Genomic DNA, 12,426 nt, shown 5'->3' with positions numbered 1-12,426 from the left:
ACCCTAGTAAATACTAGAGCATTCATGAAAGAACAAGATAGTTCTAGAAAATAGAGGGCGCCACACCAGTCACGTGACCTCGATGACGCAACAATATGGTATTTCCAAAAAATGTCTTTATCAAAAAAACAATGAAAGCGCATGAACAAACAAATCTAACAATCTGTTTTTTTGACAAGTGTTGAGAAGATTATATAAATTAGTAAACGTTTAAAGGTTTATCTGTTATCAAGTACGAAGCAACATAATAGGCTATCGGTACAGTGCTCATCACAAATATTAAGTGTTAGATTTGCAGCAAAATCATTAACACAAAAATTACTCTCAGTTTTTAACACGTACTAAATAAAAAAAAATGTTTCAATATAACTATATTGCGTAGAAATACTATTTTTTGTTTACATTTTTCACTGTTCAACACATAGTCGAAGGCTATATTTCAAACTGTTCTTTTTAATATTTATTTTTATGCTTATTTTGACATAAACTTCCTCGGGTGTAATAATGGATGAAATCTGGGTTTGTTAATCTGAAAATAAAATTTAAAACTCCAGGTGCAGAAATACATACATCGTGAAATTATTGAGATCACTAGCAATCGAGTTGAAACGTCTTTCGCTACGAAACTAAACAGAAACGCAGGTAACTCTTCTGAACAGACTGTCGTGCCACCATGAGAAACGCCTTTGTTAAATTAAAAGGTACCCAGCTACGACATTTACTTGGGCTAGTCATCATTGGCAATGATATTTAAAACTTTCATAATATACATTATTCCAGATGTTTAACTAACACAAAAGCGTAAAGAATGCATATGTAACCATTAGACTTTTGAGAAAATCCGAGTACGTTTCTTAGCTTCACAATATAAAATCTAGTTATGTGTAACTGACCAGTTAACTTAATTAAAGTGAACTGTCAAAGTATAGTTAGTAACCACTACTCAGTAAAACTGCAAAATTAATAATCAATAAGAAAGCTATTTTTTTAAATCGCCAAACTTCTCAATTATACTAAATTCTACGTTTTTAGATAGTGATACAAATTACCTTGTGGCCTGTCATAGGCCTACACGATATACATGGTCACATTCTAAATATTTTTTCGCACAATATGTACATAGTACGACATTTTGATTTATTTTCTTTCTGACTGTTAATTTGTTAGATAAAATTCATTGTTTGTTACATTACAATATACTTTATCACATCTTATTTAAGGATTTTTAATAAGGAGTATATAGACCGCACAATTTGAGTTTGAATTTGACTCTTGTTGCACGACGCTGCCAACAAGTTTTGTTTCCGAACAGTAAGCAGTCATTATAAACACCTATAGTATTATTCTAACATCTCAAATCACCTATTAAAAATCAAAGAAATTATTGCCTCTAAAACATTCTCTTCGAAACATATGACTTCATGAAATACCTTACCGTAATTATTACTCACCATTAAGGGACATGCTTATTCAACAAAATCACAGTTGAACTCAACTCGCTAACAGGACGTTTGTAGTCACCTTACAGGATGTTACAGAACTTACGGTAACTATGATATCACGTGACGCTTAGCAACAGAAAATGTACAGTGTTGTCACAGCACACGTGACGCATGCGTTCTGAGAACATGAATCGTCAAAAATCGTTAGTAATTGAGATTAAACGATATAAACTGCTCCTTTAAGATATTACACTTTTTAAAATTACAATGCTATTGCCCATATCTGTACTTGTTTTAAAATGTACCACATTTGTTACTATCTTCAATCTAATTTTTAGTTAAGGAAAAAAAAATTCAAAAAATCCTTAACTTTTCTGAAGTAGATGAAAGTGCAACACAAATACATATACACACCTAGTTAATACCACAGAAGTAGAACTTTGCTTGTTGTTAATCACATAGCTACAGCGAAACCCGATTTTTAGCATTAAAAGCTCTCAGACTTACCGCTGAGCCATTCGGGGAGGAATTAAAAAGGTAGGTGTTTTGTTAGATAATAAATAAATTGAAAAATAAAAGTCCGTCCGCCCCGCCCCCTCTCCCAGATCATAGGCTCGGGCCAACCATCTCTTTCCCCCACTTTGACGGCACTCCTACATTTGAAAAACACTGAATAATATTTAAGAAATTTGTTGTCTAACAATATTTTTCATTACCTAATAAAGGTTATAAAGCAAGTTATAGGCTGCAATCCGCATAACAATTAAAAACAAGAAACGACCTTCAACTGCAAAAAACATTTCATTTCGAGATACATATTTCACCAATGACGTATTTTAGAAGCTTACTGCATAATTTTACCCAAGAAAAATGTCAAGAATGAGAAAAACAGTTCGGTGATACAAAATCGTTTTATTGTGTTTAGGTACAATGTTGTGAGATATTAACACATTATTTCAGATGATTTAATTGAGAAAGGTTGGTGATTAATCGAAGAAATAAAACAATTAAGATTCATCACTTACTTTTATAAAATTTTTAAAATTAAACACAACACTGGATGCCTTCCTGAAGCATTTCAGGTAAGTAATTGCCAGCAATAGATGGACTCATTAACAGGCTGTCCAGTGCCTTATTCTGAGCTTGAACAGTCCAGTCCTTGATTCCACTGATCACCTGAATGCCCAAGCAAGTGATCTGCACTGTTTGCACAGGAAGGCATGCCCAGAAATGACCCTACATACTTATAAATAAATTCATTGAGGGATTCCCAGTGAATTTATGCACCAGCACCTGGGAGTGAAGGGCATCCTCACTCTCACAGAAGCCAAGCCCACCATGACATGCTTTGAGGTAGTGACTTTTATCCAGAGTATTTAATGAAGTGTAATGGCAGTATATGTATTGAATAAATAAGCATGTGTGGGCGGTAGTCTGCATGAGTAGAAACATTATATGGATTTCTGTACAGGTGTTATGAATACGTGAGCATAAAAGGAACAATCATATACAGATAATAACAATAAAGAGTAATAGAACAAGGAAATCAAAAGCAGTCAGAAATAGTTCAGAAAGAAAAAGGAACTTGAGCTCAATGCTAAGATCAGATTAAGCTAATGTTACTGGGACAAATGGACTGGGTTGTATTATTCTAAAATACAGTATACCTGTGATCCTCACAACTACCAACAAAATCTTTCAATTTCAATATTGAGACATCTGACAGATTTGTAAATTTTTCACGAATAGTTTAATACAGGTAAAGATTCACACAATGCTAGGAGAATGAAAGCACGTTTTCACTGGGGTTTTCAAGAACACAGTTTGACCTGTGGTTCTGACACAGTTTTATCTGGTGCTTCTCAAGAGCAGGGTGAAATGATATTTTAACTTTGATCAGGTTGCAATGTCTGTGAGTTAGTGAGATTGTCATTAAAATATGAAATTCACAGGTAATGCCTTAAATATAATAACAAAGGGATACAAATGATACACCTAATGTTTTATTTGGTTGTGAGAAGAATATCTTCACTGAGGCAGATAGAGATATTTTTAATAAGCAAATAGTTTTACTTAATAACTTCTTAACATTGTTCTCTTGCAAAACACAGTTTGTAGACATGAACATACTGCAAAACCCAGCAATTTGCACCAAAACTATTAGATGTTTTGTCAATGGATGAAAGTCCCCCCCCCCTAAAAATATACAGGAAATACATGGGTGTGGGCTAACAGTCAAAGGTGAGACTTGTGTGTCTAATCTGAGTCAGCTGAACAGTTTAGGGCCAGAGAGCCTTGATCTCCATTATCTCCTATGGAACTAGGCTCTGCCAGTAGAATAACCAGACAGTGGACAAGGAGAAGTTAGATTGGAGAGAATTTGGTGTGTGGGCACCAGTAGTTCAGCAAGAACGACACAGCCAAAGATAGCTGGTCAAATAGATGACTGTGGAAGTTGGAAATTTGCAAAGCTCCCCAGTTCCTCTTCTACATGGTTTGCATGTGAACACTTGTGAAGTTGTAGACGTATCATTCTATCAGCATATAGTTCACAACTGTAACCAGGTGTTATGACTCCTTTGAACCGACATACTTGGCTGGATCTTTGATCAATTGGAAGCCAGACAACCTTTATGTTCAAACTCGGACTTTTGGTATTTAAAATAAAACTTTCTCAGCCACTTTCTCTTTCTCTGATTAGCTGAAGTGCCAGACATGAAACATAATTCCTGTTCTCAACTGACAACAGTGCCAACAAGTTTATATGGTCCATGTCATGAATGAGAAGTTATCCACTTCCAAGGCTAGAAACAGTAGTTTCTGCTGTCATCATCAGGGCACCACTAGTAAGATATCAAAGGAGACAGTCCAGAGGCAGTCAATAGTAAATATTCCTAATAGGCCTCTAAAGGCTAACAAAGACTATCTCACCCTACAGTCAGTGAAGAATTAAGGGTGATTTGGGCCATGGGTAGTAGGAGAAGAAAAGCCCCCCAAATAATGATGACAATACTCGAATCTAGTTTTCCAAGTATATCAACGATTGAACAAGCTTCATTTCTGCATACAGATTTTCGGTTAACGTCATTTTCCAAGGGTATCAGCACTTCCCATATTTGGGGGGGGGGGGTAACCTTTCAAAAGGGCTGAAATAGCTTCATTTCTTGCCAACCACCGAATTTCATAAAGTTGTTTGACAACTCATAGTCCTAAAGGTTTCAGCTTGTGGCAAAGCATTTGCCAGTCATGTGTTGATGCAGAGAGAAATGTGTACAACATTTGTACTGTATAGAATCTTAAAACCCTAGGGTAACACACAGCACTGCTTTTTCCAACCAAGTTTAATAAATGAGCTACATACGATATATACCATATATATGGTGCATAACGGTTTCTGTCATAAATGATAGCTTGAACAATACTATTTTTTCCACTCATATTGGAAGCATTATCGTGTTGCCCAAATGTCACGATCTTCTACTCCATTACCACGTGCTAGGCGAATAGAATCACCCGTTTCTGAGTGCCTCAGTTGCCTCCCGAGGTTTCTAATAAACCAGGGGATATCTTAAATCGAAAAACAAGTTTTTATTGTTGTTGTGTGTGTCTCTATGTCTGTCTGTGTGTCGCGTAACTCCTCCTAAACCGCTGCCCGCACGGGCTTCTAAGTGGACCAAACGAATCGTTTTGGTCCCGAGGTTTGCACAAAGATAAAACTTTTCACCCCACCGCTTGTGGAACCCGGGGATTTCTCGAAAACTTCTTCTAAACTGCTGGACTCATCAAGTTCTAAATGGTGCCAAGTCTCGGGCCCGAGGTTTGCACAAAGGTAAAACTTTTCACCAATCTCTTAGGGAACCCGGGTATTTCGTAAAAACACTTTTATACTTAACTTGAGGAACAACTCATAAAGTTTTTTCTTGTCTTAGTATACTTTCACATGTGCACCCTTTGTTGCTCGAAGAATGTCTAGGCGATACTCTAATCTACCTCCAGGAGGCGCATTCCTTATTGCATCAATTATTCTGTGGCGAAGATCCACGATATCAAGCACAAGTATCGAATATATTTGATATTTGACACACACACACCCAACAAGAAAAATTCCAACGGGGTTATGTCAGGGGAACGTGGGGGGGGGGGCATCGTGTTGGTCCATCTCTACCAATCCATCTGTCTGGGAATGTGTTGTTCAGGAACTCCCGGACGTCGAGTCTCCAGGGTGGTGGAGCAACAGAAAAGAGGGAAACAGCTATATGAGTTGTTCGTCAAGTTAAATAAAACTGGAGCATTCTATCTGTACTATTTTTGAAGTTATTAATTTTTAAAACGGCTCAGGTGATTTATAGACACCGCGTGTATTGTTTATACTTTACGTTCCTTTTGAAATATTCTTGGTGTTTGCAACGAACTAGTAACAAATTACTGCAGTACTTAAGATGCACAAATACTTTTGTCTCACTGTTTCCTGATGTTATACATTTGGTATATTTAACCTGAAGAGCACCATATGCAACATACAAGCTAAGTTATTAGGTCGTAAACCATAGTCATTGCCGGATCAACCAAGTATTTCTCCTGAGCCCGAAAAAAAAAAGATGGGACTCCAACCTTGTCATATATTTTTGAGATTACAACTTTTATCAGTGATCAAATTCATAAAAAACTCACCTACACGAAAATCGGTATGCTAAAACCGATAGAAATAATGAAATAAGTATTAAGCAGCCCCCCCCCAAAAAAAAGAAATGCATGGTACTTATCCCACGAATTCTTGAATAAGAGTTGTAATTAATTTTTCACCACAACGGATAAAAACTTATGAAATAATAAAAATTTAACCACAGGATTAAAAAAATGCAAACCTATAAATATGTGTATATATTCTTATGTCTACAGATTGATCGTTGCCAAACTCAGTTAAAATATAAACGTCGATTAAAAACGTTTTAGGTGAAGCCATAAAATAAAAATACTTGTGCAAGAAAGTGAATAACAAATACAGTTTTGTTTCTCTGGGTCCCCTTAGGACATGTACCCCTATGCCCAGCAGATAATCCGGCTATGCCTTACGATTTTCTTAATTTAGAACTGTTTATCAGAGGTAAGACAACCAGTCATCAGCACCCGCTGCCTATCCTTAACCGTATATCGTGATTGACTCTCTCGGGTTTTGGCTGAAACATCCCTACAGACAAAGGTGCAGAGCGACGCATTTAACAATTCATCGCATCTCCTGACATTTCAATCCGCAGCGTAGTACCGATAACTATTAGCCCAACCCTGTTCCGTTTACTACTCTATCGAGCTAGGATGGGGGCATTCCGCTTTGAGGGAAAATCTGCACTAATGAACAAATGAAATTTATAGAAAATTTACTTGTAGCTGTTCTTCCACACATTAAAAACAAAAACTTCAGAATTTAAATTTATTACACAAGAAAGTAAATTTGTTACCCCCCACAATGGCTCACCGGTAAGTCTGAAAGCTTATAACACTAAAAACCTACCTTCGATACCAGTGCTGGGCACAGCACAAATAGCTCATTGAGTAGCTTGGCGCTTAACAGCAAACAAAAAAATGCTTGAAAAACATTTTGAGTTGATATCAGCGAGCCCTGAAAGAAATCACCAGTATTGTGAATTTCCTGAAATTTTTCTGAGTATAATACGGCAGTTGTATCCTCTAGAATGAAAGTTGGTATGGTTCTGAACAAAAGAATTACTGTGGTGAGGAAAAGACAACTAAAACACGTTAATGAACAACTTCTGCTACAATTACAGTCGTCGTGTTTAAAGCTTGCTTTATTATCTTATACTTTATTTGAATATGACATAGGTCTAGCGCCAGCCTTTTCCAGGAGAGGGGGAGGATGAAGTGGGCCAGAAAAAATATTGGGGTAGTGAGGCTTTGTCGTTAGTATGTGAACAAGCTGGTTGGAGTGACTAAGCCAAAGTTTGGAGTAGCCATAGCCCCCCCCCCCCACTTTAACACCACCTTTGGTTAGACAGGAAATGTGTTCTTGAGACAAGATGAGGTAAGCTTAATCAAATTATTTTACATTGGATCAAATAAGGTTCGTTTCGCTGGATAATTCATGATCCTTCGAGAAACTCCAGCGCGCATGCTTCTAGTGTCGCGTGACTTCCGCTGTCGTAACAGTATATTTGTTTGTTTTTGAATTTCGCGCAAAACTACACGAGGATTATCTGCACTAGCCGTCCATAATTTAACAGTGTAAGACTAGAGGAAAGGTAGCTAGTCATCACCATCCACCGCCAACTCTTGGGCTACTCTTTTAGCAACGAATTGACCGTCACATTATAACGCCCCCACGGCTGAAAGGGCGAGCATGTTTGGTGTGATGAGGATTCCAACCCGCGACCCACAGATTGCGAGTCGAGCGCCCTAACCACCTGGCCATGCCAGGACCTTGTCAAAAAGTGTTCAAAAATAATTGAATCCGCCTGTGTGGACTTTGACGAAAAGGAGACAATTATTTAAAGTTCAGAGTAAAACTGTGGTAACCCAAGGAGTAACATGAGCGAATTATTCACCGATACTATTGTAATAAGAGTAGATAAAAATAATTCGTCTTGTCAATTGGATTCTAAGGTAATTGAATCAGCCTGTGTGGAATTTTGACAAGAAAATATAATTATTTAGAGTTTTAGAGGAAACTGATATTCTATAGTGTAAATAATTTTTGAACATACATTTACTTGTTTTGAATATATTATCTTAAAATAAGTGGATTGTGTGCTGTCCGTTTTTGTTCGAATTTATCGCCAACAAGTCACAGACATCGACTGTAGAAGAATCACACTCATACTTAAAACCTTGACAGAAGGATAGACCTAGAACTCAGTCACTGTCGAGATTTAGTATCAAAAAGTTATGAGATAAATGTAAAAACTTTTTAAGTAAAACAATCAGAAAGTAGGAATGGGAGTACCAAAAAAGTAAGGAAACAAGGTAGGAATGAGCGAGATAACATTAAAACACCTGGTGGTTTTTGACACGTGTAACCAGAAAGTGGGTGTGGCCATCGTTTCGCCTATTCCTACTTCGTGTTTTACTTTGATACAATTTTAGACTTGATTTCAGTAGCTATTTTTTTTTTCTAAATACTCAACAAATGTAAATGTTTCAAAAATTAGCAGCTTTGATACCATTCTTTTGGCCCACCCCTTACCAGTCAGATAGCTATAATGTCTCCCATAAGCAAAGTATGCCTATTGGAATTTCCTTTCTCATTTCCGACATCAAACGCCCTCTTATAATGTCATGCATTGCGTTAGGGTCACGTAATTTGATTACACACATGCATCTGTACTTGGTTGTTGAAACAAAGTTTACAACAGAGAAAGTTAAGCTATATACACCTTTCATTTAGTTTGAACAATTACCACGTTACAAAAGCACACGAAGTAGGAATGGCGGAACGATGGCCACACCCACTTTGAGTTTGCACCCTGTCAAAAACCATCAAGTGTTGTAATGTTATCCTGCCCATTCCTACCTTATTTCTTTACTTTTTTGGTGCTCCCATTCCTACTTCCTAATTTTTTATTTAATTTTTTTTACACTTGTACATAGTGAAAATGCGTACGGTGTTTTTCGAATAGAAATTGGTTTGTTTTGAATTTCGTTTAAAGCTACACGAGGGCTATATGCGCTAGCTGTTCCTAAGTTAGCAGTGAAAGACTAGAAGGAAGGTAGCCAGTCATCACCACCCAACTGTTTTACCAACGAATAGTGAGATTGACCGTCACAATATAACGCCCCAACGAGTGAAAGGGCGAGTATCTTTGGGGGGGGGGGGAACGAGGATTCGAACCCATGACCTTCAGATTCAGAGTCGATCTTCCTAACCATTCGAATAAAAATAACGAAAGAAAAGACGGTTTAAACGCCGAAAGAATGCAAATCATTGCAAACTACCAGACCTAAAAAGTGTGATAAAAATCACATTAACTGCAGATGTGCCTCTTAATTTGTCCTCAAGTTCAAAACAAGACTTTTTTTTTTACATTTAAGCAGTAACTTATAAAGTATTCTACTACATATATATATATATATACATATATAGGATTTCAGAGAATCTTTTGATTTTCATTGTCCAGCATAAATGACGAGCTCTGGTATTGAGCGAAAAGCCTCTTGAGCAGTGACGGTTGGGAGATAAAAGATAAGACAAGAAAAGGTAATTCTACATGCCTCTTAATTTCAATCCAATTTGGGCAATTTAAGAAAATGTGGAAGATAAAGAATGCAGTGCCAAAAAATACGATAGGCTTAATACTAATGTCTGATGACAAATATAAGTAATTATAATTAATCAAAGCACTTTTTTTTCCAAATGACTGTCAATATTACCTAATGAATATATATATATTAATAACCGATGTAGGTACGTGATTTTTATTATTATTTTGCGCTACTAAAAGGTTGACATTCAGTGGAGTTATTTTATTATTATTGACAAACATAATTATTGTATCTGTGCGATTTTGCAATACAAATACAAGTTTCGTATATATATATATATTTACAGACGCTGCCACATTTGTAATTTAATTTTTACATGTTGTCTTTTTAAAAATTTGATCTGGATGGATTTATTTGGAATAACTAAAGCCACATTATGTTCAAGTACAAAAATTTCATGTAAGTGAATTTGATCTTTCGACCACTAATAAACGAATATTTATGTACGTCCCTTGCAACTATAAAATATAGAATAATTCGTTATTTGTTTCACGTTTTAAGATTGTTTAATTAAAAATTCAGTCAGATATCAACACTGCAATTTATGTTGTTCTTATTGAAGCACAACATAAAGAAATGTTCACTTACTAACCAGCCAGAAATGAGTAGGTTTCCCAATCATGAACAAACAAGAATTGCGTATATACCAAATTATCTAGTTTAATCTACTAAATTCACAATTATCATTTAGTATAAAATGTAATATTTGATAATTGTGTGGAATTTGTGCCACATTTAACACTTCGTTGTTTTAACAATAGATACCTGAAACACTTGATAAAGAAGATAAACACAAAGAATTAACAGGAAGACAGAAGATACATAAACAACACAGAGTCAGAAGAAACAACGTAATACAATCATAATTAGTATACAACAAATCACCTAAAGAGAGAAAAAAAACACCATTTACAACATCTTCTATGAACGTAGATTCCAATGCTTGTTTGTTTGTTTTTTGAATTTCGCACAAAGCTACACGAGGGCTATCTGCGCTAGCGTCCCTAATTTAGCAGTGTAAGACTAGAGGGAAGGCAGCTAGTCATCACCACCCACCGCCAACTGTTGGGCTACTCTTTTTCCAACGTATAGTAGGATTGACCGACACATTAGAACGCCCCCACGGCTGAAAGGGCAAGCATGTTTGGTGTGATGGGAATTCGAACCCATGACCCACAGATTGCAAGTCAAGCACCCTAACCACCTAGCCATGCTGGGCCTAGATTCCAATGCACTGTACAAAGAAAAGAACAGTTAGAATTCAGGAAAACAATAAACAAACAAATTCGGCAATATCGTTCTATATCCAATAGCCAGTTAGGCCAGAAAGAATAACATACAATAAATTGGAATAATACTTAAATAACAGGATATTAATCACACATGAGAAAAAGAAAGATAAAAGTAGCTTTCTATATCCACCAAACTGAAAACACACTTAGCAAAGAAGTAAACAAAACCTGAACACCCATCTTGAAAACATTCAGATAGTTTGATTGAAGTTCTACAGTCCATACAGTCCTTCTCAGAATTTCCCTGATGACAGCCCCAGATTATCAAATAAATGTAGGATAAAACTATTTAGTAATTAGTATCTGCTCTCTGAAGCAGAACTCACTCAGTTTCTAAGTGAAAATTCTGACTTACTACATGCCATAAAATATAATAATCATAAAGTTTCTGAAAAACACTTACTGTAGGAGAATCAGGGTTTAAAAAAATTTCAATTTGTGTTTGTTAGTTTTTACCCCAAACATTATCACCTATAAACACCAACTTTTTGTAATTTCAGATAAAAAAATAGCTGGAGAAAAGTGCTAACAAACTAGTTCCATAATAACTTGTGAATAAATGAAATTGTTCACATGAAAATCATATTTAAAGTAATTTCAAGACACCAAATATTTCAATAATCAAATCAACAACTTTTATTTAAACATAGGTAACTTTCATTAATGCATACTACTGAAGTAAAATTCTTCAAAATTATCAACAGGTTTTTCAAAATACTTCTAAATTATGTTTGTAAAAGAAAAAAGGTTATTGTAACCATTCATTAGACACTATAGAAATTTCTCACATATTTCAAGACTTGTAAACATTTAAACAGCTTTAAGCATTACAAAATTTCTATTTTCTTCATATTTTGTACAAATAAAAACTATTACTATAACATCCTGAAAATGATTTTGATATTTTACAATATCTCATTTCAGCAAATCCTGCACTTTTCAACCCATAAATAAATATTGCTAGATAGAAAAATTACAAGACAACATATTATCACTGGCATTTTATGTCTACATTCATCTCAATCTGCTCTAAAGTACTTCATATTTCCAGTTCTATTTGTAAGATCAAGTATATTTTAAATTATATTGAAAAATGTAAGACATAAAAGCAATATATTTTATAAAAAAATTTAAAGTCTACTTCTGCAGTTCAGTTTGTTTGTGTTTGAGAACAAAGTCACAATGGGCTATCTGCTGAGTCCACTGCAGGAAATTGAACCCTGGATTTTAGCATTGTAAGTCCATAAACTTAAAACTGTCCCTAGAGATGACCTGCAGTAAAGATCTTTAAAAACACAATATGTAACTTTTAAGGAAACACATCTTGAAAACTTCTACTATCTAAGTGACCTTTAACCTCACAAGATGGATGATGCAATAGACTACTGACACCACCACAATTAATGTTTGTTTTGTTTTTG

The 12,426-nt window shown here is 35.5% G+C and overlaps 1 protein-coding gene across 1 annotated transcript in view; it reads right to left on the bottom strand.

Moving 5' to 3' along the window:
- The window catches only part of LOC106472554, a 43,864-nt gene that overhangs the window by 7,049 nt on the left and 24,389 nt on the right, over positions 1-12,426 (bottom strand). Inside the window, exon 9 of the mRNA XM_013933205.2 lies at positions 2,067-2,095. Coding sequence (XP_013788659.1) covers positions 2,067-2,095 — 29 coding nt within the window. The remainder of the gene's footprint in view (positions 1-2,066; positions 2,096-12,426) is intronic.

The sequence above is a fragment of the Limulus polyphemus genome, unplaced genomic scaffold (assembly GCF_000517525.1).
Source record: "Limulus polyphemus unplaced genomic scaffold, Limulus_polyphemus-2.1.2 Scaffold5418, whole genome shotgun sequence".
In the NCBI taxonomy this organism is placed as follows: domain Eukaryota; kingdom Metazoa; phylum Arthropoda; class Merostomata; order Xiphosura; family Limulidae; genus Limulus; species Limulus polyphemus.
This window is presented reverse-complemented; position numbering and strand designations above follow the sequence as displayed.